General features: G+C 42.0%; 2 protein-coding genes across 2 annotated transcripts; one reads left to right on the forward strand and one right to left on the reverse strand.

Moving 5' to 3' along the window:
• The first annotated feature begins 335 nt into the window (after window positions 1–335).
• On the forward strand, window positions 336–20,711 carry slc7a14a (solute carrier family 7 member 14a). The gene is made up of 10 exons (XM_028395515.1): window positions 336–423; window positions 10,177–10,710; window positions 11,077–11,313; window positions 12,437–12,654; window positions 12,735–12,881; window positions 14,729–14,937; window positions 15,038–15,185; window positions 15,589–16,084; window positions 16,162–16,398; window positions 16,926–20,711. The coding sequence occupies exons 2-10, from the start codon at window positions 10,404–10,406 to the stop codon at window positions 17,222–17,224; spliced, it is 2,298 nt and encodes a 765-aa protein (XP_028251316.1). The 5' UTR covers window positions 336–423; window positions 10,177–10,403; the 3' UTR covers window positions 17,225–20,711.
• Window positions 20,712–22,564: 1,853 nt separating this feature from the next.
• Window positions 22,565–26,133, reverse strand: cldn11a (claudin 11a). The gene is made up of 3 exons (XM_028395516.1): window positions 25,599–26,133; window positions 25,265–25,429; window positions 22,565–23,856 (listed from the first exon to the last, which is right to left on the reverse strand). The coding sequence occupies exons 1-3, from the start codon at window positions 25,822–25,824 to the stop codon at window positions 23,594–23,596; spliced, it is 654 nt and encodes a 217-aa protein (XP_028251317.1). The 5' UTR covers window positions 25,825–26,133; the 3' UTR covers window positions 22,565–23,593.
• Between the last annotated feature and the right edge of the window lie 1,165 nt (window positions 26,134–27,298).

The following is a 27,298-nucleotide window of genomic DNA, read 5'->3' on the forward strand; positions in this document are numbered from 1 at the left end:
CACTGAGCCACTGCTTCATAATGAATAAAGCACAAAATAAGTTTACTGCGCATCCCGTATAAACATCATTAATTAATGGGATATACTGGACATGTAATGACGATAATCCGTGTCATGGTTGAATCAGCGTAACTGACAAGGGTGGGCTGGACCAACGACGTAGGGTCGGCTCGGTGTCTCCTGGCTGGTCAGGAAACAAACCGGATGAATAATAAACCGTGTCGGCGGTCACATGTCGTGCAGCGGGCTCCTGAATGATTTAAAGCTTTTTACATCATCAGCCTCACCCTCCTTCCATCCCTCCCTCCCTCCCTCCCGCGCTGCTTCCCGCTGATGCACCGTGCAGCCCGGAGATGCTGCTGCTGATGCTGGTGACCGACTGCAGCATCCGACATGGGCATCCTCTAATCCGGCCGTGCCAGAGTGAGTATTTTTCCTCATCCTCTCCTCGGCCTCTCGTTATCTTAAACTTAATCACCCCTCCACCATTCTCCGTCATTCACCACCTCCCTCTTCCTCCTTCTCTTCCTCCTCCCTTTTTTGTTGTCTTCCTTTGTGCAGTTTTTTTTGTGCGCGATGGCGCATAACGCGGCGGAAACCGTGCGTCCACGTAAAGGTGATGTTTGGTGACTCTGCGGAGTGGACGGAAATGTCGTGAAATTGTCCCTTCCTGTATGCAGCTACACTTTACCAAAACGGTGTACGGCTTTTGGGTGAGAAACAGAGGGGGAGACAGAGTTTAGGGCGGGTGTCGATTCTCCCACCGGACTAGAGCTGCAGCAGGCTGCTTGTGGAGGGTCGAAAGCAAGTACAGGAAGCGACAGAACAGAGAGGAGACTGGGAACCAACTGAAAGGGGGTGTGACGTTTAATCAAGGCGTTTTCTTGCAGGTGAGAGCATGTGGCTACTGAAAAAAAGAGGAGAGAAGCAAAGATGTCACAATGAGGCTGGAGAGGAGCTGCTTTGATGTGGATGTAGTGCATGATAGAGCTCTGCTATTGCAAGATAAATGATATAGAGCCTGCATATTATCTATCTATCTATCTATCTATCTATCTATCTATCTATCTATCTATCTATCTATCTATCTATCTATCTATCTATCACAAACAGTTGGGCAATGCTGCTGGATGCATGTGTTTGTGAGGACAGGAGCACTCAGCCACTGAAAGCCTCAAGCTGTGGAACTGGGCTAATCCCTAATGACATGACCAGATCTCTCTCTCTCTCCATCTCTCTCTCTCTCTCTCTCTCTGTTTGCCATAAGGTCTTGCCTCTTTTTCCCCTTCTTAATTCTTTTTCATATACTCAGTTGATGTGCTGTCCGTGGTGCTGAAAACAGTCATCAGCAGATGGCTTGCTAATACGTTGTAGCTTGATGGCTCTGGCACCGTGTGCAACAGGTGCCTATTAGTTACCAGAAGACACAACTGAACAGGAATAAAAAGAACATTTATGTTCCATCATGTTACATATGCAGGCTGGAGCTGTGGGCTTCTGTTTGAAAACTGACATATTCATAACACAGAGGTGATTATTGTGCAAACATAAATTGAAAGAAGCATATTGGGGAATTTCCCCTTTACAAATTTAAAATTACTCTTATATATTTGGACATTCTATCTCACACATAAGCAGCAGAACAGGGTGATAGCCAGTGAATTATGGTTGGATTGGTTGAACATCTGGATTCAGGGGTGTGATAGCATCTGTTTGGTTTAGAAGTTTCAAAAAAAGATCAGGATTTGAGTTAAAACGCCCTTCCATGAACTGTCTAGAGGTGAATTCCTCCTATCTGCAACAAGCTTCTCTATTATTCTCAATGCTACCATTGTGACAAGACTAAGATATTTTACATACACTTATTTACACTTTCAAAGCATGTAAATATTGCTTGTATACCTAAAAAATTAGCCCTTCTATTGTAATTCAGAAAGATTATTTTTCTATCTGCCCTAAATATTTGCAAATCTATATTAGAAATACATGTAATAAACAGAATTCCTTATGTCACACCCTGATACAGAAGTGGATACCAAACACAAATAAAGAGAAATATGATGATGATGATGATAATGATGATGATGTATTGGTTAAAAAAGTAAGTAAAAGAAGCAGAACCAGTAGATTATATAACTGACCAATTTAGCAACTGCAGTTTGTCTCCCTGCATATCCTTCACACACACTCCCACACAGGCCCCAAGACATGCAGGTCTCACAGAGGACAGAGTCAGATGTAGGGCCACAGAACTGAGAGAAGCTTGAGGTGCTTTTGCTTCCTGCTCAAGGGCTCTTCAGCAGTGATCATTGTCATTAAAGTGGTGATGGAAAACAGTCTTTGCCTGAAGACGTTTTCCTTGTATCTTTATTGCTTTTCAATAGGTCTCTTTGAGGTTAAAACGCCATTTTTCAGTTTGCAGCCCGCCTTGTTGTCTTTGCTACAATATTTATATAGGGTCATCGTGTGCTGTGAGAATAGATACAAGACACCACAGAGATCTTTGCGTGCTTGTTTTGAATGATCAATCACACACTAATAATTTATTTATCGCAGATAAGTGCTTTGTAATTAATGATGTCGTAATTAAACCCCTGCTTTATGATATAGTTGTGACTCATGCAGCAGAGAAACAGACACACACACACTTAAACGTAAGCTCTTGTATTTATCAATGGCTGACTGGCCCCCACCACCCTATCTCCATCAGATGCTGTTCAGTACTGACGTCAGTGAACCTGCCTGCGCATAAAGGCTAATATAATCAGAACCTCACACACACACATGCACACGTTGCATCCTTTCTTTGTGGACACACACACACTCCATGGGTTAGTGTTTCAACAAGTACTAAATAGAGAGACAAAAAGAAGAGAGAAATAGAGAGATGGAGAGATTGGAGGTCCAGTGCGTGGGAGGTGGAGCATTACAATGTAATCTGATCTCTGTTAGAAATTTGCATTGCTCCCCTACAGGTATATCATCAGATCTAGAAAATGGCCTTTTTTCATCATCGCTTGTAATTTTCTAAAAAAAAAAAAAACCTTGTACCAATTTTTACTTCATTACATTGACACTGACAAAGCTAAAAGCCGTGGCCTAATCGGTTGTTTCTAAGTCGCAAAAAAAAAATCATTTTTCTGAAGAGCAGAATATTATTATTATGGATGGTCCAGTAATACCTGCAATTTGTGCAGTTCTCTTGGCCTTTTTGTATGAAAAGTCTGCAGACACTGATGTATCACCACATTATAAACTAACAACTGTCTCTTCTACTGTTCCAAAAATTATGGTCATCGACTTTGCCACTAAAATAGCAGACTCGAGGCATTCTGTCGCATTGACAAACACAGTCTATGATTTTGCAGATTTACAGACATCTGTGTAATTGGTTGTGAAGAAATGATTGCACATCTCCGAGGCTGTGTCCCAATTATCCCCCCCTGTAATATTTCTATTTCCCTTCATTTCACTGTTGCCCTCAAGTAAGAGAGCTGCATGAGGTAACGGTAAATGATAATCATCCAGCAGAACATCTACAAACCAAGTTCTCATTTAGTTTGGAGTTCTAAACATAAATGTCCATTGTTGTGATGGAAAAACATGATCATTATGTAAAAGCTGAGACAAAAGACATTCATCTGGATTGTTTTTGTTTTGTAACAAAGTGACAATATGTCATTTTGAAAATCATTGGCAGTTGTGTGTGAAGATGTGTTGCAAATCCATCAGGAGACAATGATAAATGATTACCAAATCAGCAGTGGTGCCTCCGCCATAACTCTAAACTCTAAAAGGGGGAAAAGGGGAGCATAGGTCCCTACATCTGCCGATCTGCCGCTTAACTGTGGTACACTCTGTGTTGATCATGAAAGTTGGCCACCAACAAGATTTTTGGTCAAATGCTGGAGTTCAGGGAGTTTATCCATCCTGTTTCCATGGTAAAGCACTTCAAGGCCTGCCTCTGTGAAAGACAGACAGTGGAGGAAATACACTTGAGGGTGCAGAAAGGGTGAATGTGGTGTTAATGAAATACAAAAGACTTTTAATAAGCAGAGGATTGTTTGGACATAGTGAGCAACTGCTGGCCTGAGATAATCAACAGTAGATAATATTAATCATAAAAGGGGAAAGATCAGTTTTTGAAATGGTCCAAGCACTGTCAATGATAGTCACATGGATACATAGTGAGGAGAGAAATGTTCTCTGGACAGTATGACACCACTTCCTTTTCCATTATCTCTGAGTGTTTCCACTATTTAATGACACTGATATTTCTTGTGGAAGAATTAGTCAGCAGGATGCGCCTGAAGTCTGCCACCAGAACCAATAAACCAGAGATAGAACCTTGTCTTAGACTAAGTGTCTTCAATTGAGATTTACACACCGGCATCATAAGTTTGTTTGCAACCAGCTGTTTGTTCCTGAGTGTGTGAGATGACCCTGCTGTTGCTTTAGAGCTTTAGGGCACACAGACTGAGATGTCAGGGACATGGCTGGTTAAGCGCAGAGCCAGAGGGAATGACATTGTTGTTTTTTATTTATCTTGCAGTTTGGAGCCAGATCCAGTGTGCTTTAAGCTTCAGGCCTGCACTGTGCAGCATTAGGGGGGAGATAGATGAGGATGTAGCAGCCCAAACTGTGAGTGAACCAGGCTGGCTGACAGGTCAGTCATGCAGAGTGATTGGTCTGTACCCTGGGACCTGTACCCTGGCAACGTCTGACAGATGAACATGATGCACCTTAGTATTTTTTCTTTCTCTTCAAAATATAATTAATGCTGAAATCACAGCATACAAAAACAATTATGTAATTCAAAAGAAACAGCAGTTAAAGTCATAATTTCCTCCTTCGGTTACTGTAATGACACCTTCCCTGTAGCTTTACAACATATTTGTTTACCCTTTGACGGGTGGCTGCATCTTTGTCTGGCCTCATCTCTTCCTTCTACAAGGTGAAATGAAATGTCATGTGTACCTGTTTGAGCAGGGGATTAGCAGCTATAGATAAGCAGAATATTTAATTAGTGCCTGTCAGTCTGGTTTAGGATCTGCAGTGACCACCAGAGATTCAATCTCAATAGCCCCATTGGAAAAAAAAGGGTTGCTACTATAAGTGCTACTATCTGTGATTGCAGATTTCTAAAATTACTATTCAATAATAATACTGATTTTGAATTACTGTAATGTGGAGTGGGTGTGACTGTCTCTCTGTAATCACTGTTTTCTTCCCCTTGTACATTAAGTGGGCTCTCTGACATGCTATGTTTGTGGTGCTCTGACTGCTGGGCAATGAGGCTACACAGAGATAGTTTACTTTAAGTAAATAAAAGAATTTGAGCCAATCAGTCCACCTACTCAGTGGAACTGTCAGGAACATCAGAGGTCTGATATAAAAATCAGTAGAAGGACGGAGATGGTTGAAATGTGACTGATGAGTCAGGCAACAAAATCAACCTGGCAGGCAGCACTTTCTATTTTTTTTGTCAGATTCATTAGGGTTGTCAGATAGAGATACTGTGGCCAGTCAGCCAAGGCCTTGAATCAGCCAGACTGTCATCAAAGTCGGTCAAGCAGACGAAAATGAATTTAGGACTTCACATTTCCATTTTTATAACCGGCCAATTACTGCTGATAGTTGTTGGATATCCTGTGACTGGCCTCTATGTGGATGATAGCCGTGGCCAGAGGCATCATGTTGTCTGGTTTTCTGAGTGACTGTTAAAGAGATGGTAAGAGGGAAAGTAATTCACACAAATAAAACACATTTCCCTGACTCAGGTATTTTACCAAAAACCACCACTCACTGTGAGAATGGGGCCAGGGATGCTTGCCAAGACTTTTTGTAGGTGTCTATGGGTGTGGGAGGCCCATGCCGGTTGCCAGGTTGGTGGTGAGTGAATCAGAAGAGCTCTTAACTTTATTAAGCCAATGCAGCTCCTACTGTAAAGGCAATGAGTGTTCAATCAGGTTATTCATCCATCCAGTAATTCAGACAGAGGCAGAGGTGGATGCAGAGACGAGCTTAGTCATGGCTGATTAGACACGAGGATGGATGTTCTGACAGCTCTCTTATCTGGAGAGGAAACACACTAATGCTAAGATGTTAGAAGTGGTGGTGATAATCATGATGGCAGGGGATACAACTATTGATCCTTGAACGGCAGCTCTCTGGCTGAGCAGATAATGTCAGGGGTGAAATTCAGATCGGACCCAAAGCCAGACAAAAAACAAGGTTTAAACAGGTTTAAGGTGAGCTTTATTGAATATTATGCCAAGAAACACTCAAAAAGGATGAAAAGGCACAAAAGGCTAATGAGACAAAAGTGGGTGAACAAAGTACAAACAAATGGGATGGCACATAGAGAACACCGGGTCGCACGATAGGGAAACAATGTGGTATTAACGCAGCAAAGACACAGGGACAAGACGAAGGTAAAACAGACAACTGACAAAGACCGAGGGGAAGACAGGACTAAAATACACAATGGTAAACAAGACACAGGTGCAAACTATCAGGGTGGGGCAGGCAATCACAAAGGAGGGATGACACCAGGAAGCATAACTGACAAAGATACACAAAGAGAACTTGTTGAGGAAGCTTCTCATACATCCAGGTCATGTTCATTAAAACTGTTGAAGCGAGGCTTCTGGACTTTTTTAGAGTTTTCTTGAAGACGTTTAAGAAGACTCATCCAAGCAGCTTCATCATTTCAAAGTTGTTTGGTGGGGAAACATGGTTTTTATGTAGTGGAGGACCTCAGTGGGTGTCTCTGTGTGGAACAGCTTTAAATGTCTCCATACTTACCTGTGTTGGTCTGACTGATTTTGTCAGGTGTGTTTAACATCTGGCTAACTGACTATGAGACTACAGGGGGGCTGTGGGGGTGGGACAGGTGGGACAGTCCATTGTTCTTGCTGGGCACATGTGACTTGGAGGTAAACAAGACGACAAGAACACCAATCAAACCAAAAAAAAAATATCACAGCCCGATTGAAAACAACACCAGACAAACGGTGGATCATGTCAGATAATGGGTAATAGTATTGAAAGAAAGGGCTTGTTCAAAATTATGTTACGCTGTGAAGCAGCATTTACAACCTGGGAGATGACAGCTATTTTTCAGCAACTCACAGCTGTACTCCATTCTGTTCATTATTTCCAGATATAGCTGTTCGGACTATAAATGTATTTTTCCCTTGTAATATAATCGCATAAGAAATATGAGCAACTCCATGGCTAGATGTCTTAATAAATTTTAAATTTATTGCATGATCCCATGCTCTGTTTAATAATTTAGTAGCTCATGTCACCACTGGCACTTTAGTTTGTGCTCTGTGCAGACTCACTGAGCCTGTCTCATTCAGGGCCAGCTTATGAAGGATGTTGCAGACGTTAGTATAGGAGAAGTAAATACTGCCTGCTCCTCAATCAATTTGATCATACTGATCAATATGCATCATTTTCCAGCAGTGGAGGTTTATTTTACATTGACATAAAGTCATGGTTACTAATGCTTTTCTTGTATTTGTGCACTATTTGTGCTTAGCTAAGCTATTTTAATGAACACTTTGGACAATGACTACTGTATCAAAGTCTGCCTCCTGCAGCTTCCTCTTCCTCTGCATCCATGTATACTACATTGTGCCAATCATTGTGAAGTATTCAGAACGGCAGAATGTGATCTGAGTCATCTTTTTACTATTAAGTAACAGTATGCTAACTGCCTCCAGGCTCTAATTATCAGCTAGAAGAAAGTATCTTTCCTAATTTGGTTGTCCGCATCAAGGCTCTGCAATATCAAACTGGGGATCATGCAGAATATCTAATCTGCTCTTAAAGGTTAAACCCGGGGAGCACTTCAGTAACATGGAGTCAGTTCTCCAGCACAGAGCAGATGGAACACCTGCTGTTACAGTGCTTTGTGTAGCTCTGTTTTGTTGATCTATGACTGTTCAAATAGCTCGTGCTCAACCCAGGGCAGGTGGTGGTTACTGTCAATGAACCCAGCCAGACAATATTAAAATATAACAGATGTTTTGGAAATGATTTGCTTAGAGATATGGGATGATGAAAGGCTTAGTGTGTGTGTGTCCATCACATGAACACAGCCATGTCAAACCATACGCAGATTTCACCCTCATGAAGTTTTGTGTGCGTGTTTGGATTTGCGCATACAGTAGGTATCACTGTGTCATAATAAAGCTGCTAAGGTCTGTCTGGCCATTGCTCACACTCTTTCTCTGTTGTACAGGCACACAGACACACATTTATTGACAAAGCCAAGCTGGATACCCATAGGTCAGAGCTCTAATGAAAAAAAAATTGCTATTTTTCAGTCTGCTCATCCTCCTCCTTATCCTTTCCTCCTAATCTGTCTTCTCTTGTCTGTGACACACACACACACTCTAATGCTCATAGGGGGAGGTGTTTAACAGTACAACTGATTCTGTGTGTGTGTCTGAATTTTAATCTGGGAATTAATAGAAAGTGCAAATCATTGCTGATAGACCTACAGTTTCTGGCTTAGAGGTAGTTTGTTGGCATTATTAGCATGCTGCATCAAATTAGCATATGAGACAGCATGCAGTCAGTGGTTAATTGATTAATTGTCAGCAGTAGACAGAGGGGAGGCACTGTCATTTAATTTTCATTATGTCAAACATGAGATAACCTGCTGTTAAACTGAACAGATGCATGCTCTTGATGTACAAGTGGGATTATATGTCGTATATCATAGTGATAGTTCATTCTGATTCTTTGCACTCATGCTGTGTATATAGGTCATTGTTTGCATCTGCTACATGTCTTATATCATGCTCGTCTTTGTTACCCTTTTACAAGCATACTGCGAAATTGGGCCTCATGATGGTTGAAGAGCCTAACACTCACCATCACACTCAAATAAAATCACCTTTGAGCTTTCTATACAAATGCACATGCTCCTACTCCCACTGAGTGCAGTGGCGATAGCCGCCTCGGCCCTCTCTGGTTAAACAGCTGGTAATTGCAGTCATCATTTGAGTGGCTCATGTTATAGCTGAGAGGCGATGTGGGCGTGCTGCACAGTATGTGAGTGTGTGTTTGTTCAGCAACTTGCATTTATTGTTCAAAGTAAATGAATGGTGAGTGCTGGTTCACTGCTGTTCATTGAGAGAGGGAGATTGTGCTACAGATGATGACTATAATAACTCTTTTCAAAAAGCAATTTCAGAACACAGAACTCAAAGGGTACCAGAGACTGAGTTTACCAATTACAACAAAGTATTATAAAGCCTCCACAGTTTCAAATGTTCATTATTATTGCATAATTATTCTAATTATTCTGCAAAAAACTTCTTGTTTTGTTTTGCTGATTGATTATGATGTTTGTTACTGTCGGATACACAAAGAATTCTAATTTGCTAATTTAGGTTTTGAAGCAGGGACATAATTATTTTGTAATAATAAGGAGCATTTTAGTGGCATTATGCATTGCAACAACTGTAGACAATCTGTTCAAATAAATCAATACTGAAGTAAAGTAGTGTTCAGAATATAGTTGTCAAAGTAATTATATTTGTTACTTATTTTTAATGGTGTTTTGTAGTTTGATTGGATTGAGTATACATTTTATACTTAATATAACATTTTTCAATTTAATTTGTTTGATTTTTCTTCAAAAGTATTCATTTATTATGAATTCATAGATATATATATATATATATATATATATATATGAATTCATTTTGACACTTACTGCAAAGATGCATATTACATATTTAGTACTGTAAAATTCAAAACATAATGGGCTCATTTATTCTGATCTTTAAAATTTTAGTGACAGCATACAGTATGTTAATGACATGACATATGTGACAGTTAGCGGATTATATGAGCTAAGTTGTCTCTTGCCCTTATAAACAAAAGAAAATGATTTAGCATCCATTGCTGTCACTAATGAGCTTGGCTACTATAGCAACAAGGCTTCGGGGAAATCGACTGTTAATTAGGTGCTCCGTCATTCAGGTATGCTTCATTTGTGGGCAAACTTGTAATACATCTCCACCTTTGGGCTCCTGTGTCTTGGCATGTTTGTTCAAAAATTAGCAGCAATAAGCTGTGTCAGCTGAATAATAGAAAGCAATGTGCTGTGAAATGCTGCAAAAATAAAGGATCACTCCTTTTGTCTTTCAGACTTTCTCTTTCACTATGTGGGGACAAACTAACATGGCAGTCCACTGAACCACAACGAAGAGGCACAGACAGCACCATACAATCAGACCTGGTTCCAGCGATTGACTAAGGAACAATTCCTATTTGACCCAAGAATCCAGTCACTACACATTAAGGATAAACATCATAGAAGTGGTACCTTCCACTCTTCCTTGTGAATTTGCTCCCCTTGACCTTCAGCCCTCACTATGAGCGGTCTGATAGGGAAGCTGGACCCTCGCAGGATACAATGGGGCTCAACATGGAACACGTTTGCGTCCCGCGTCCTGAGGACCAAACCTGTGGAATCCATGTTGGATTCCGCCATGTCTGGCACCAGCTCTCATGGGACCAGACTGGCCCGGGTGCTGTCGACGGTGGACCTGGTGTCACTGGGCGTGGGCAGCTGCGTCGGGACGGGCATGTATGTGGTCTCTGGGCTGGTTGCCAAGGAGATGGCTGGTCCCGGGGTCATTGTGTCCTTCATTATAGCTGCTGTGGCCTCCATACTGTCAGGTATGTCTAGAGCATCAGCACACAGAATGACTCTTCAGACTTAAACACTAATTTTTCTGGTCTCTCACTGTTTTACATATTCAGTATGTAGTATAAAGGTCGCTGTCATTCTTATCACCATTAAACAGATATGATTTATATAAAGAGCCTTTTGATAATGATGCAATTATTACAAGGGCAAAGACATTGTACGGACAAAGCTATAACATGAGAGGCACTGTAGGGATATCTAAGTGCTACCTTAATGCTCCTATCAATAGCCTTAATCAGCCTTTCACTCTGGTGATAATGCTGTTAAATTGATATGTGTCTGTGTGTGTGTCTGCTCTCTCTCTCTCTCTCTCTCTCTCTCCCTCTGGTTCATAGGGGTGTGTTATGCAGAGTTTGGCGTGCGCGTGCCTAAGACCACAGGTTCGGCCTACACATACAGCTACGTGACTGTGGGCGAGTGTGTGGCTTTTTTCATCGGCTGGAACTTAATTCTGGAGTATCTGATTGGCACAGCGGCAGGGGCGTCGGCTCTCAGCAGCATGGCCGACTCGCTGGCCAATCACAGCATCAGCAACTTTATGATTTCGCATATCGGAACGCTCAATGGCCTTGGTATGTGGGCTCAGGAGAGCTACTGTTTTACTGAGAGTTTTTCCAGATTCTATTGATTCATGATGATGAAATCTAATGTATTTATCAATTATTTAAGATTTAGCAGTTTTACAGATTTAGTTTTTAGTAGTATTTCATTTTGTTTATCGGACACATTAGCACACATTTAACTGGATAACACCAGTTTTCTATATCCAGGCACTGACAGCAGTTCAGTTTTCAATTAAATATCTCTGTAAATGTATGTAGCGTAATCAATGTAGTGATAAAAACTGATATCCAAAATCTTTAAATATAACATATCAACAAAGTGAGATGAGAATTTTGAACCCGGCTTCATCTAGTGTTGGATTTCTGTATACAAATCTAGATCCAAAGGTACAGATTTTACTGCATTGCCCATTTCTTATGGTCATATTTTATTCTGTCAACATGAAAAAGAAGCACTTTTTTCGGTGCCACAGAGAGAAAGAAAAAAGTACGACCCTGGCAAAGTGGGCCTGCTATATTTGAATCACAGCACATCTTTCAAATCCTCATAAAAACACTGATGGTGAAATGCTAGCACTGTCTCCAGACCCTGTCAGACTGTTTCCAGGGACTATCCAAAACAACATTTCACTGCTTATCTTGGAAGTCATGTCATTGTGGAAAGTATTTAGAATTTCTAAATGATTGATGCAACACAGTATTCCAGGTCATACACTGGACCGGTGGTGTGGAGGATGCCTGCTAATCTGCTGTAATACTATATGGTGTGTGTATGTGTGCCAGCTGGGTGACAGTGCCTTGTCAGTCCCTTCCTGTGGTGGAGGTAGTGGTCATATGACATGCAGCAAGGCCAGCTGTTCCACGTCCTAATGGAAAGTTAATGTTTCCTTTTCCTGTTAAAGGGGTGGGGGGGGGAAAAGCATTATGTCTGCACGCCCCTGAGAAAGTGTGGAATTTAGCTCAAAATATATCTCATTAGTTTCCAAACATACACATGCTGGTTGGGTTAAATAGCAGTAACTGTTGGTGTTTCCAACTGGGCCAAATAAATGTAAAAACTCTTGTTTTGATAGTAAAATGGATTGAGTTTTTAGGTCTTTAACCATGTATCTTGGCATGTGTGTTTAAATAGGTAAAGGAGAGCAGTCATATCCAGACCTGCTGGCGTTGCTGATCGCGTTGCTGGTGACGATAATTGTGGCTTTGGGAGTGAAGAACTCTGTGGGCTTCAACAACGTGCTGAACGTCATCAACCTGATAGTGTGGGTGTTCATGATGATTGCAGGGCTCTTCTTTGTCAATGGAGAGAACTGGGATGAGGGCAGGTTCCTGCCCTTTGGCTGGTCAGGGGTAAGCAAGCGAATAAAACAAAGAGGTCCGACATCTCATAACAGAATTCTCATCATTGCATTTGTACCTCTCTTCTGCAGGTGATGCAGGGTGCAGCTACCTGTTTCTATGCCTTTATCGGGTTTGACATCATTGCTACTACGGGGGAAGAGGCCAAGAGTCCCAACACCTCCATCCCCTATGCCATCACTGCCTCTCTCATCACCTGCCTCACTGCCTATGTCTCTGTGAGTTACCTTGGAGACATCTTGGTAGTATTTGAAAGGTGTCTCGGGACAGTTAAGCTCGGAGAAATCTTGCAACAGAAAGTATCACTGCATTTCTTATTTGATTTTTCTGCCTTGCACATTGAGTACTGAGGTGAGATAATGACTTGACTCAGTAAGCCACAATTCGGTGTGATCAAATTAAAGGTGGGAAGAAAGTAGGTTGCAACTGCAATCACGATTTCTGTTCCACACACCTACGTACATTGGTATTTGAATATTTTTGAAGTGACAACACGGCTCTATTTCATCTCATTATGGCCAAATTGCTCACTCTAATTTGTGTGAATTTCACTCCTGGTTTTGAGCCTTAGTCCACCTGCTAGGCAATAAAAGTCAAGTCAAACATGAACATGTTAAAGCTAGTGGTGCCGCTGTGGTTTTGGCTATATTGCATGTAAACAGATCACTTAGAGAGAAAGTTAGAAGGAACCTGGCAGAGCTCTTGCAGTCAAGGTATTGCAAGCACAAGTGATGAGAACATTAACATTAAGACGCACCAACCAGTTGACTCTGTCAGGTTTGACCTGCTAAGGTGCACGATGATTTGATGGCACATTGAGACATTTTAAGGTGGCAGTTCAGACACATCGTGTTGTGTGCATTTTCTAGGTGTGAACTATTTTTACCAGAACTTTTATCTCCACATGAGGCAGCATGCACCCGTCACATCAGGTTCACGTTTGTGACAGCATGACTGATATAAACATTAATAATATCGGTCCACAATTTACATACATCTGCTTTATCGTTTCACTTTCTTCATCCTCATGCCCTAATTTACTTTCCGCTCCTGTCAAGCTCCTGGTGAACACAGACTGCTGGATGGCTGTTGCTATGGGTGTCATGTAACAGCAGCCTATCAGACGTACAGAGTTGTTCAGCGTTGCCTGGAGCAAAGATTGCATCAACTTCAAAACTTTCCAAAAAAGTGTCTCTCTTACTCTGCCTGCTGAGCATCTATTCCTCTACAGCACTCCACAATCTTTCAGCCTCCCTTAATCTCCATCTTTCTTTGATCTATCTCACTCTATCTTGGAATAACTTTTCTGCTCCCACAAGGGTTCTTGAGCTGCTGCAGTTCGATATCTGGAATCACTTTAATCATTTAACAGATTACATGTCAAAAGTATTTTCTGGTGACATTTGAGTTTATAAGTTTATAAGACACAAAACTTCATCAAAATTTGTGTGGCTCTTCCATCAGTGTTCCAACTCTCTTTGCCCTGGAGGAAAATAGAGTGTGTAAAAGTATATTTACTCAAAATTTTTTTATTTTTTTAAATTTATTTCTCCCCTATTTTACAGTTTGCAGTTGCATGTATCCAAGTACAGTAGTTGCAAGAGCAGAACGCAACATAACAGATTTGTTATTCAGTTTTAATATTAAAAATTTTTAATTTTAAAATCCCTTTTATTAACTAGTTACCACTCACTTGGCCTGTGCCCAGAAATGGGTGACTGGGGAAGGAAACTGATCTGTCTGTCCTCCTCTCCATGAGAGGTTAGTCTTTAATGTGTATTAGTATTCCTTCCCTTATGCGATCAGTTCATGAAAACCCATCTCTTTAGCAGCACAGTCTCTGTGACAGATGGCCCTGCTCGTTTTCACACAGGGATAAAAGATTACGCACACATGCAGAAGCATGACTATTCAACATTTTACATGCGATGCCATGCACAGTGTCCTGAACATGCTAACTGTAGCTTTAGGTTGATAACATTAGTGGGAGAGTTATTTCTGTTTGAACACATTTAAATGAAATGATTTCTTTCCTACTAACATTGTGTTTGTATTTTTCTTTCAGGTTTCTGTGATTCTGACACTTATGGTCCCGTACAATGAGATAGACACAGACGCTCCTCTGATGGAGATGTTCGCCATGCATGGCTGTATGTTTGCCAAGTATATTGTGGCGGTGGGATCTATAGCCGGGTTGACTGTGTCCCTCCTGGGCTCCCTGTTTCCCATGCCCAGGGTCATCTATGCCATGGCAGGCGATGGCCTGCTGTTCAAGTCAGTCCATACAGTTATTTCAAATTGCAAACTCTTTCTACCATCTAAATGATCCATTAATCTTGGACTTGTGTGTGTGTGTGTGTGTGTGTGTGTGTAGGTTTCTGGCCCATGTGTCTTCCTACACAGAAACCCCTGCTGTAGCGTGTGTGGTGTCAGGCTTTCTGGCTGCCCTCCTGTCCCTCCTGGTCAGCCTGAGAGACCTCATAGAGATGATGTCCATTGGAACCCTGCTGGCCTATACCTTGGTGAGTAAACAGATCATTTAGGTGTTTCCATAGTATAGCTGGTTCATTTTCTTCATATAAAAAATGGTAGCGTCCTTCTTAACACACCTACACTATGTAAAACACTGTTTATTTGCTCTGCCCTTTGAATTGCTGCACTCAGGAACAAGGATTGGTTTGCTGGGAATGCTAATCCCTCCAATATGTAGTATATACAGAATTACGAGATAGCGGTAAACCTACATAAACAGTAAGCCTTGGCAGAGTCAACAACAGCAACAGCCAACAGCTGTTAGACAGCTGTCTAACAGGTGTTAGAATGTCACCTCAGTTCTAAAGGTTACTTTCTATGCTTATAGTTGGATATACTTCTCATCTCATGGTGGCTTTTCTTTGGTGTCTTGCTGCTATTTAAATTCTACAGGTGAGCCTCTGTGTTCTCCTGTTACGTTACCAACCTGAGGGCGACATCCATGGCTTTGTCAACTTCCTGTCTGAGGAGCAGAACAAGAAGAAGAAGGAAGGCGTCCTGGCTGAGTGCGAGAAAGACGCCTGCTCGCCAACCAGCGAAGCTGATGAGTATGGCGGCCCGCCCACCAACACCTGTGGAGCCAAAAACCTTCCCTCACTGGGTGACAATGAAATGCTGATTGGCAAACCAGATAAAAACGCGTACACTGCCAGCCACCCTAACTATGGCACAGTGGATATGACCACGGGGATCGAAGCGGAGGAATCAGAAGGTGGGATGTCCAGGCGGTTGAAGAAGCTGATCGGACCTCGCTACTATACCTTGAGGATCCGACTGGGCCTCCCTGGAAAGATGGACAGGCCGACTCCAGCCACAGGGAAGACTGTCACTGTGTGTGTGCTGCTGCTCTTCATCTTCATCTTCGCTTTCTGCTCCTTCATAATATTTGGTGAGAAAAAGTAAAGAAAACTCTCAAAGAGATATACAGTATGATCACATGTCAAGCATCTCCTTCTTTTCTTTTAGGAGCAAGCTATATTGGTGAGGGGCGTTGGTGGGCCTTGCTGCTATTAATCTTCTTCATCGTTGTCCTTGCCCTACTGATCATCATCATCCTCCAGCAGCCAGAGAACCCTAAGCGGCTGCCCTACATGGCACCATGTGTGCCCTTTGTACCTGCTTCAGCCATGCTGGTCAACATCTACCTCATGCTTAAACTGTCTGCTATCACCTGGATACGATTTTCAATCTGGTGCCTCGTTGGTAAGCCCCCACTTCCTTTTTTTGTTGAATATTTTTAGAACAAGGCGTCCATTTTACTTTGAACACGTTTTGATCTCACCTTAGCTGATCTTAAACAATGGAGTGATTAATTTCATTACTTTGGAAAATGACTCATTTATTATTTGCTCAGTCAGCCAATAAACCCTCGTCAGCGTCTCACTTTCTTGCTTTGTTTGCTTTTTGTGGAAGAACAGGAAAGCCTCATTTTTCTTTGATTTCCTGCGTCAGTTGAATCTATCTGTGCATCTGTGTTTGTCTTGCCATAAAGTGCAGCTAATGTTTGTAGCTTTATACTGTGCAAAGAGAAAATTCAGGCAGAGCAGTGGCCAACAGTGCAGATTTTGTTTATAGACAAACAGTGGTGGACTTTTATGTGATTTTTTTTTTTTTACTGTGAGTAGGATTGTTGTTCTTTTCTGACTCACATAGAGTGGGATGATTTGTTTTTAGAAATAAATGTGTATTTGTGTGTATCACACTTTATATGCTGCATGTGTTCTCCTCAGGTGTGCTCATCTACTTCGGCTACGGCATGTGGAACAGTACGCTGGAAATCACAGCCAGAGAGAACGAGGTGCACGCATCCACCTACCAGCGATACGATCAAGGCGTGGACGAAGGCTTCTGCGGCTTTGACGATGATTTCTACCCGCCTACCACTGACCCCTGGGGTGCACCGGAGGGAGGATCAGGTCTGACGCCGCCCCCCGAGGCAAAACCCGAAAGCAACGCGGCGCCCTCCAAAGGTGGTGGCCGAACCATTGCCAATCACGGCCTCGCCGAGGAGGATCCGATGGATTTCTGAAGGGACTGACTGTGTTACCCTGAATGTACTGCCTTGTCTGCTGCCTGGGGGGGAAGGGGAGGGGAACACTGTGTGAGTGATCATGTGTGTGTGCATGCCTGCATGTATGTGTGCGTGTGTGTGTATTATTTGTGTGTCTAACCCTTGGGCTAGATAGTTTCTCGGCAGTGGAACAGCTTTTCCCTCACCTGACTCATCCAAATGTGGAGGACAAGGTCAGGGCTGTCTTGACACATTCACTTGTTATTTACATCCCACACAAAGAAAGGGCAGATAGAAAAAGTGCGGACATAGCACGAAGTGAATGATAACGGTTACTGAGGAGTTGTTTAACACCGTAGATGTAAAAATCACAGGATGCAGGAGTAGGTGATGAGATATATAGCAGATGAAACATCACCTCTATTTCTGTTTCAGCACAGACAGACAGGAAAGTCAGATGACAGAGTGCCAAGCCCAGATCACTTCCTAAGTCCTGGTCTGACTTTCTCTGCTCATTTTGACTTTCAAGGTAAACACACACACACACAACCTTATTAAAACAGCTTTAACATTCCCCCTGACTCCTAACATCTAGCCCAAGGGGCTTACAAGTGGATTTGGAAGAGGGTGTTGATGTTTTCTGTCACAAATAGTACTTGGACTTTGCTTGCAATAGTGCCTTCATCTACTGTACGTGTATGTGTGTTTCAGATTATGTCTTTTTTTCTACTTTCATTTTGCCTGTGTGTATGTGTGAGTGGGTGCTGTGTGCACACTCTAAACTCCACCTTTTTGATTCTTATGTCTGTGTGTGTATAAAGTGTGTCCTTCGGATTGTTTTACACTGTATGTGTATGTTTTTTATTATTAATATTATTGTTGTTGTTCTCCCTCCTCTACTTTGACCCAGCATGAAGCTCAAAATCAGTCCGCCTGCAACAAAGCATCTCATGGTGCAAAGTAACACATACCCCTGAGTGGACCAGACAGAGTGTAACAGGAAGAGGGGGCAGGTTGAATCCTGCAGGAACCCCATATTTTCTCTTCAGCCTCTTTTTGTTCTCTGTGTGGAAAGAAATTACTTTTCAGTTCATTCTGTTCAGTGAATGGAGGATAAACAATATGACCTATGAACAAAAAGTAAGGGACTGTTTGCAGACTAATTATTAATGAATGATTGCAATTTCACATGAACTGAACTGAAATGTATTCCCTCCTCTTCAGTCATTCCTCTTTCCTCCTCACCTTTGCTTCTTCTTCTTCTTCTTCTTCTTTCACCACTGCTATGCTCTTCCAACCCATCTCCTTCATCTATTTGCCACCTCACTCTCCTCATGTTATCCATCAGGCCTTGTCATCAGGGAGATATCACTCCTTGTGGCAACTGTGATAGAGCCATGATTGGTTTTCAGTCAGGATTTGTAACGGCAATCTGTTCATGGCCTGTCGATCCATTAGCTCCTGTTTCACCTGAGGGTGTCTGCCATTGCTGTTCTGATTTGTCGGAGGAGCATTTATTCCTCTCCCCTGTGGCTTTGCTCTAGCCTGGCATGAGTGAACTGCCCTTTTTACACCGATGGTCTTGTATGTGTATGCATGCAGCTACTGCTGAAGCTCCATCCCATACTAAGAATGATAGAAAGGTTTAGGCAATCAAAGGTGCTTTGCATGAAAGGCTTTGTATAATTTATACACTCATGGCACTGTTGGGGATTTCGGCACCAAAAATCAAACAGTTATGTTGTTTTGTTGAGGGTGGGGGTGCTTCTACAATAGCTGCTGCTGTCCGCCCTGATTGTTCTCCTTGTACCCTTTCCTCGTGCCCCTGTGTTGCTGCATCAGTCCCTTTCTGGGGAAGCCTTATTTGTCTAATGCACTAAATCTAAGGATGCCACGCTAAACCCCCACCCTACCTCTGCTCCTCCCACATCCATCTAAATGTAAGAATAGGCCTTTGGTGCAGTGAAATGACTGCCGTGCCCATTCCAAGATTAGCTCAGTATCGGAAGGATCTACGTTCTTATTGGACCATTCTGCAGCTTGAAGTTTGATAACAGTCAAAACTTGGCTACAGCTCATGTGCTTTTTATCATTATGAGGAGTATTTGGACCAGGACGAACATAAACTTTGGTAGTTAGAATGTAAAGAAATGTGTTATGAAAAAGATGAGAAAAGGAAAAGATTTCTTTATAGATACTTACTTTAATAAGGGGTGTACACTAAGTATGTACACATCTCTATGGATTTATTTTGTGTATTTCTTTGGAAAAAAAAAATTAACATAATGAAAAAAAAAAACAAAAACATAACCTAAACCCACGGTAACCACAGTTTGGCGAGGAACCGTATGTGTGGGGAAGTTAAATCGATGTAACTGATATCTTCAAAATTGTTGGCTCTGATTCCAACATGAGGTTTTGCAGAATCGTCCAATATCAACCCCAAAAAAAGAAAGACTGAGCAGATTCTAAGACATTTGCACATTATAGTTCACACACATATATTTCACTATTCAGCAGAAATACCTCCCCCCTCCTAACTTAGCCAAAAGAATCCGCTCTGCATTCATGGTTCAGCCAAAACAACAACAACAACAACAACAAAAAGTTACATTTCAGGCAGTGCCATGCCTCTGACACTGGACTGTACAGTCAACAATTATCTGCTCTGTCTGAATGCATGTACAGTGTGAGTGTGTGTGTGTGTGTGTGTTTATGACTGCGCCTCAATGTGACCGTCTGGTGAATGTGTAGCATGCCGTCATGCACGAGGTCCAGACCGTAAATGTTGTACTTGCATGTGGTGACTGAACGCAACGAGACATAATAGAACCTAAATCAAATGCAGCCCTGCTCCTTATAGCTGGGAGCCTTGGCCCTGTGTGCTGTGGAAGGATTCATAGCAGGTGTTTTACAACTGAACCACCACCGTCCAAAAATCCACCTTTGTATTCTTTACACGTGGTTGCAGTTTCTATTCAGATTCACACCAAAATCGCTCCTCCTATTTTGTTGAATAAGAAGAAAATAAGACTTCTATGGGCTATAACAACATTTACTAGATTCTATATGACTACATATTGAGTCATCTTCCCTCCCAGATATGAGAACCAGGGCTCTAATTGAAAAGGAAGTAAACATGTAGCATTCACACTGTGTTGGTGGGATGACTCCTCTCACATCCTCCCTCAAACACTTTCTCAACCACAACCTCTGCAAGCCAAAGTCCACGATGTGTGTTTACTTTTCACGGACAGAAGACTGTAGTTTCTTCAAATTGAGCTAACTTTTGTTTTGTTTTTTTTTTCGTCCTAACAGTCTGATAATAAGCTACTTTATCACTAAAAGATAGATTTTCTTTTCTCACAGTGCAATCATTGTTTTTCAAATCTTAGATGCTAGTATCTCATGAAAGGGAAATTGAAGTATTAGTCTAGACTCCAATTATCAGATGCATCTGTCCAGCAGTGACAGGACACAATGAAAAGTACAACAGAAAAAAAAAGGAGTAGAGGAGTGAACTAAAAAGAAAAGTATTTTTCTACAGCTGTTTCCCATCCACAGGCCTTCCTCAGGTGGGTGTGCACAGCGGAGCCAGGTGGAGTTAACAGACTTTGTGTGTTTTCGTTCGATCACAAGGAGGCCTGGGAAAAACTGCTAAAAATATATTTTTAACGACCGTAGTCTCTCTAGAACGACAAAGCTCATTTATAAACCTTCCTTTTCCTTTTGAGGATTTTGAAATGGTTGCTCTAGGTGTCAACACACTGTAGAAGGTTTAGGAGTATAAATACCACAGAAGACATGCAGAAACTATTTTAATACGATTCAAGTATGATCAGTTATTGCCACTATTGCTTTTAAAGTCAGCTACTATTTGTTTATTTTGTCTCGGGAGAGGGCGTGCCATGTTCTTCTTGTGCTCTGTGTACGCTGTGGCCAAGTGTCCAGTCAGTGTGTGTCGGACTTGTTGAGATTGGCTTCTCTCGCAACTACTAGATATTCTTTTTCTCTTTCTCTGTATATTTTGGCACAAAGCTGTAAAATGTGGATGTTTTTTATGTTGGTTTTTAAAAGGTTTCTTCCATACGTGTGGTTATTTATTTATTTTTTCCTCCTGGGTGCACTGTTTTTTGCTAAGTTGTTGATATTGCTTCCATGCAACAATGAAAGTTATTTATTGCAAATACCGAACAGAGGCTTGCGCATTTATTCATGCATGGGATGAATATGGACATACAAGTACACAGAATTATGCATTGATGTGATTTGGAACTTGATGCTTTCAGGTCTATTATGACAGAATGAGCTAAACAGTAGCAGGGAAATCTAACTCTTCACAACCAAGCAGCTGGAAAATTGCCTTGATTTTTTGTTTTTTTTAGTCCTTAAACCAAGATGTAATTTATAAGCAATTAGACCATAATGGATAGCAAAACATTATTAGTACATAATAGGCATAAACACCTCCACCACCTGTGTAGCTTCACTGAAAGATAATAGTGTTGTTCTTAGAGGACATCCCAAATTTCACCATATTGCTCTAACACTATTGCTATTTAATGATATTCTGGGCAGGAATAAAAATAGACAGTGGATACACAAGAACAGAAAATAATTCCTTTGAAAAGATTGAATATCACAGAGTAATGAAGCTGGTTACATAAGAATGACCAAGACAAAACAAAATAATCATAAATGCTTCAGATGTCTGTCTGTTAGTGTCCGTGTTGTTGTTAACAGACAGCAAAGTGTTTAAGTATAGCATATCATAACACTACATGTCTCGCTCTGCAATACAGGACAGCTTGTTTGCCCGCTACCCTCCCTGCTGGCCTCCCGTGGACTGGATGGCTGGCTCAATGCCTGGAACAGCATCACATTTCAGGGAATACACACACACACCCAACATGATCACACTCCTGCACACACAGGCGTGCCAGGAAATTCACATACAAAAGAGAAAATTTAGAATTACAGTGTGCATTTCAGCGTGGATGTTTGAAGATAAGCTAGGAACAACGAGATAGCACATATTGTTTCAAAAGGAATATCTGTGCTTCGACCTTGATGTGGGGCAGAGGAGTGCACACACACACACACACATACACACACACACTGTGACACAGTTATCTTTCTGGGGTTGCAGTCTTTGTGTGTGGGATGAATGTGTCTTGTCTCAGGAACACATTCTTCTATGCTGAAGGTCATGGAGTCAAATTATACTGCAACATGTAATAAGTGTAATCTATAAAAAATGCACATAACATGCAGGTTTTTCTAGGGCAGTGTTTGCCATATGTTATAGTATAAGGTCTCATCTATATAGTGTAACATTGACACTTAATACAATGACAATTTTCATAATTTTTTGTGTTTATTGTTGGAAATTGCAAATACAGCACATCCATGAAACAATAAATAGCCATAGCTGACGCTGCTTCTGTACATATCTGAGTTAGAAATATCAAGTTTGGGAACATCATCCGTCTCTCTCCCTCAAGAGAAGCTGATCTGCATAATACTGATATTTTTCATGCACGCACAAGGGAAATATACTTCTAGCTATACACATCGTAAGAGCTTTTATAACAAAGTAGAATTTTTAATGCCACATTCTGTTTTTTTTGTCTTGTTCAAACCTAACACAGAGGCTAAATATTAGAGAAACTATAACTGGATGAAATATCAGAAGTTGAATATTCTCCAATAAGTTATTTCAGTGCAAAAACTATGACTCTAATACAGATTGCGGTGAAATTAATGTTCCATCATTCATTGCAGTGTTGGAAAAAAAAAAAACAGTGCTAAGTTATTTTAGGTATACCACTCGTGCTAAAGTTGTACAATACTGTATGAAAACAAAAAAAATCAATTTACATAAACCATGATTCCAAGAGTAATACTGCCATACCCTGCATTAATAAAAAATAAAAAAGATATTATTTGGTTTAAAAAAACATGTTTATCAACAAAGGCACTCATAGGTTTTCACAATAAAAAAATAGAAGTAATATAGAATTATAACATAAGTACACAAGGCCTCATGTGATTAGGACCACAGGCAGCGGTGCAGGCTGTAGTTATATAACAGTGGGGAGAGTCCACTCCACGCCCAACATAAGGAGGCTGGAAGCTGAGCCTCTGTGACACAAAAACAATCCGCTGGCAGGAGAATGTATATTTAGCTTTTGATGTGTATGTCATTGAAGAGTTGTGTGTATTTTCTTTCACATAAACCAACATGAATGAGTGTGTGTGAATGTGTCTCTTTGTCTTCCAGTATAGATGTAATGTTACAGCACTGAATGCGAATACATGTGTTTGACTGCTCCCGTGCACAAGCCTCTATATACAAACCACAGTCCCCTCTGTGGGATTCTCATCTCAGACGTGGGCGCTCTTGGCATGATTGGTAGAGGAGGCGGCTGGCAGGTTGCCACCTCCTTGTTTGGAGTAGTAAAAATGGTTGTTTTCCTGGTAGGAGCGGGAGGAGGAGGACTCTGATGAGCAGGTGGCGATGAACCCACCTAGCAGGCAGAAAATAGTGCCCACCCATCCAGTGTAGAGGGAGAAACCGAATGACATGAGGCCTTGCTCGTGGTGGGCCCCAATGGGAAACCAGACAGTCGACACCATACCACACAAAGCTGAGGAGAAAGAGACAGACAAAAGGTTAGGTTGGAAACAATATAAAATGATTTGGGGATGCAAAATGAGAGTGGCAAATTGTAAAAAAAAAAAAAAAACAATAAACAGGGGATGCAAAATTGTGCATCCACACATACTATCTGAAGCATAAATGCAATTATCAGGGATGCAAAATGATGCAGCGTGCAAGAGCAAATCTGATGCACATGGCCAAAGCTATGACGAATAATTACATGCAGGAGGACAGGGATACATATGCTAGAAACCTGGACTTCAGTATGATATACATCCTCAATGTGCAAACCCAAATGAAAACATGTGATAAGATAGAGAAAGGATGGGTGACTGCATGGAAAAAAGGTCTATGGTTCACCTGCATGTGTCTTGTGTTTATGTCAGAGCCTTAGATGTCTTGTCTTGTCTTATGGTTTTTGAAAGAATGACAGATTGAAAGATGTGATGTGCAGAATAATATTATCTTATATATAAGCAATGCTTTGAACTTGGACAAATGCTTGGCCTCCTTTAACCCCCACAGATCCAGACTATTTCCAGCTGAAAAAACATCCCCAAATTTTGAAATTCAATACGTCTCTCTGTTCCCATCACAGGATGGGATATGAGAACCTCCAGCAAAGAGAGGCGAGATTTTTACCTCAACAACAACCTTAGAGAAAGAGAAAGCAGCACATAACAATGAGTCAGCTGTGGCTCTGTTGGATTGGATGCAAAAGAGAAAACAAAGGTGCAGCCATGTAAATCAATAGGCAGCCTCTCCATTAGTGTGTGCCAAAGGTTTTCAGAGTAGCAGACCTCTGTCCTGGTCCCAATTGCAAGAATCAACAGGAAGACAAACTAAGTCTCGTAGTTGTACCACTGTATCTGGCTCTGTGAAGTAGCAACACAACTGTTTCTTTTGTTTAAAAATACAGAAAAGCTTCTAACTAAGTCCGACCTTTCAGCTTTTTTGTAGCGATTATGCTGGAAATAGTTGTGTTGTGGAAAAGAGGGGGCGGTGGAAAAGTAAAACGATATTATCACACAGGTGTTGAGGGTTCATTTCAGGGACACGGCCAGCTGGAAAATGCTACAGCATCAGTCAGAAATTTATTATCACTCTAAACTATAGTCAATTTAGGGAGGGGGGGGGGGGTTCCCATGTGGCTCAGGGACAAAGGCTGGGCGTGGATGAGAGTAGGTGGAGGAGAGGAATGCGAAGGGGTCCGAGGGAAGGGTTCAGTGGAACAGGAACACATAAGTGTGCGGTTAGTGAGTGCATATGTGAACCACCCATGGGAGGAAGGCAGCCATAAGCAACATCCTCTAGTCTCTGCAGTTTGAAAGCATTTGTGTCAACAGGTCAGAATCAGGAAGGTTTCACACTCTGTGTCCTGCTCTGATACTTACCAACTATGAGTACAAGCACTCCACCGAGGATCGTGCGCTTATTCTTGGAGCTCTGGGGTTCATTGCCGAGGCTGATGCAGGGCATGGACATGAGGAGCATCCCCAGGGCTGGGAGACCCAGGATGGAGCCTGTGATCATCAGGGCGCGGGTAGTCTGGATGTAGGCTGTGAAACCGTGAAAGAGAAGTGTGTGATGTTTATGGAAATAGGAACAAATGCTTATTGTGATAAGCCAGTGGATGATTAGTGACAGAAAATAACAGAACAGGTCGGAAAAGATAAAGAGTAAATAACACATGAGGGTTATCTATAGGTTAATGTATGGGGCTGCTACCTGGCAGTTCCAGGATCTGAGTTAGCGAGACGCAATGGTAGAGTCCTGTAGAGATAACACAGTCCGCCCAGGGCCCCTTGGCTCCCAGCTCATCCATCTTCTTGCAGGTGTTCAAACCGTATTTACACATCGTCACCCAGTCATTAGTGGCTGTCGCGATCACAATGCCCAGCCAGCCGAGGCAGCTGAGGAGAAAGCCGCTCAGTTGGAGACAAGAGTTCGCCATGGTACAATCTGTGCGTCTGTGCGTCAGGAACCACTTCTCCGAAACCGTTAGAAAGGCTAAAACTGGATCTGAGAGGAAAAATCTCTGATGAAAAAAAAACTGACTAGTTTAAGAGCTGAAATTCCACCGCAAAGTTAATCCACTGTTTCTTGCCACTTCCAGTTCAGTAGTTCCATCAATCGAGCTCTGTTGCGCACTTCAAAAGAATGAAGCTAATACACCATCAACTTTTTTTATAGGGGGAAGTTCAAATAGAGAGGAAAAACAACTACCTCTAAACTTTCAGCCAATCAGCTTATAGAGAGGAAAAAAAATGAAACTTTCATTTTCTCCACAAACAAGAGGCACTGCCCCTTTTGTATGAAGTGATGGACGTGGCAGACAGGGAAACTGCTGAGCTGGGAGGATAGAACATTTACAAGGACGCTGCTGCCATCTACTGGCCGCATCCCATTTTTTGCACTCTTAGGTTCTCAGTGTGCAAATGCAGACACAGATTTAAAGGTTTGTAGAGAAGTCACATTTTACACATACGTTATTTTGTGTTTTTAGCCACATGCAGCCTCCTGCATTTGGAATTTATGAACCTGGTTACTGTCCAAGCAGCCAATTTTTGCTTTGTACAACTTCTTATGACCGCATATGACCTTAACACTAAATATCTTGTAATATTCGTGCAGTAATTGCGTCCAAAGAAATCCTGTAGGGGGTGAGGTGGGGGGGGGGGGGGGGGTCGACCCACCTGGAGATCAGGGCCGTCCAATCAGAGGGCTTCAAATACTCATCGTCAAAACCGATCAATTATATTAATTTTTAATTATTCTTTAAATTCTCTGGAAGCTTCGTGTACATAATGCGTAGGTTTACGGCCTTCTTTGGGTTTGACGTTTTACTCTCTGATTCACATCTCGGTGACGTTTGTCACGTGACAGAGTGAGCAAGGAAGTTCGTTCCCCCTGCCGCACCTGGCGTTGTATTTCCCTTCCAGACAGTGGTCACACGTGGATCCAATAAATCCAACTAGTCAGCAGAAGGGTTCCCGCTCTGAGGCAGCCCACTGGACTTTATGTTAAGTTAGAAAGAAACTGCGGGTGAAACCTGCCGGCATCAGGTGGGACGCAATGCTTTCATTGAAGGCCCACCGCGGCACGATCTGCAGGTACGTGAAGCTGTTTGGCCGCAGTGCCACTTTGACACTGTTGTGTTGGGTGATGTGTGCACCTGACCTGTTGCCTCTCTGTCAGATGAAGTGTGTGTGATTGATTGCCAACTTGTGTTGTTGTGTTACTTTGATGCGTTATAATGCTGCTAAGGGATGGCGCATTTCCCCCTCTTTGCGCACATACATACAAAATATCTTCTGAGAGCAGTGAGTGCCCTACATCAGGCCCCTACTGAGTCCACTAATCAATAGTCCCATCCACCAACAGGGGGCGGTATAGCACAGCAGTGGCCCAGAGTTGACATTCAGGTG

Source organism: Parambassis ranga, chromosome 22 (assembly GCF_900634625.1).
Source record: "Parambassis ranga chromosome 22, fParRan2.1, whole genome shotgun sequence".
Lineage (NCBI taxonomy): Eukaryota > Metazoa > Chordata > Actinopteri > Ambassidae > Parambassis > Parambassis ranga.

What these genes read in the sequence shown, in the direction of transcription:
- slc7a14a (XM_028395515.1), top strand. Translation starts at nt 10,404, where the DNA reads ATGAGCGGTCTGATAGGGAAGCTGGACCCTCGCAGGATACAATGGGGC. An exon ending in TGCCCTTTGGCTGGTCAGGG is followed by an intron (nt 12,655 to 12,734) that starts GTAAGCAAGCGA and finishes TCTCTTCTGCAG; the next exon opens with GTGATGCAGGGTGCAGCTAC. An exon ending in GCCTCACTGCCTATGTCTCT is followed by an intron (nt 12,882 to 14,728) that starts GTGAGTTACCTT and finishes TTTTTCTTTCAG; the next exon opens with GTTTCTGTGATTCTGACACT.
- cldn11a (XM_028395516.1), bottom strand. Translation starts at nt 25,824, where the DNA reads ATGGCGAACTCTTGTCTCCAACTGAGCGGCTTTCTCCTCAGCTGCCTC. An exon ending in TCAGATCCTGGAACTGCCAG is followed by an intron (nt 25,430 to 25,598) that starts GTAGCAGCCCCA and finishes ACGGTTTCACAG; the next exon opens with CCTACATCCAGACTACCCGC. An exon ending in AGTGCTTGTACTCATAGTTG is followed by an intron (nt 23,857 to 25,264) that starts GTAAGTATCAGA and finishes CTTTCTCCTCAG; the next exon opens with CTTTGTGTGGTATGGTGTCG.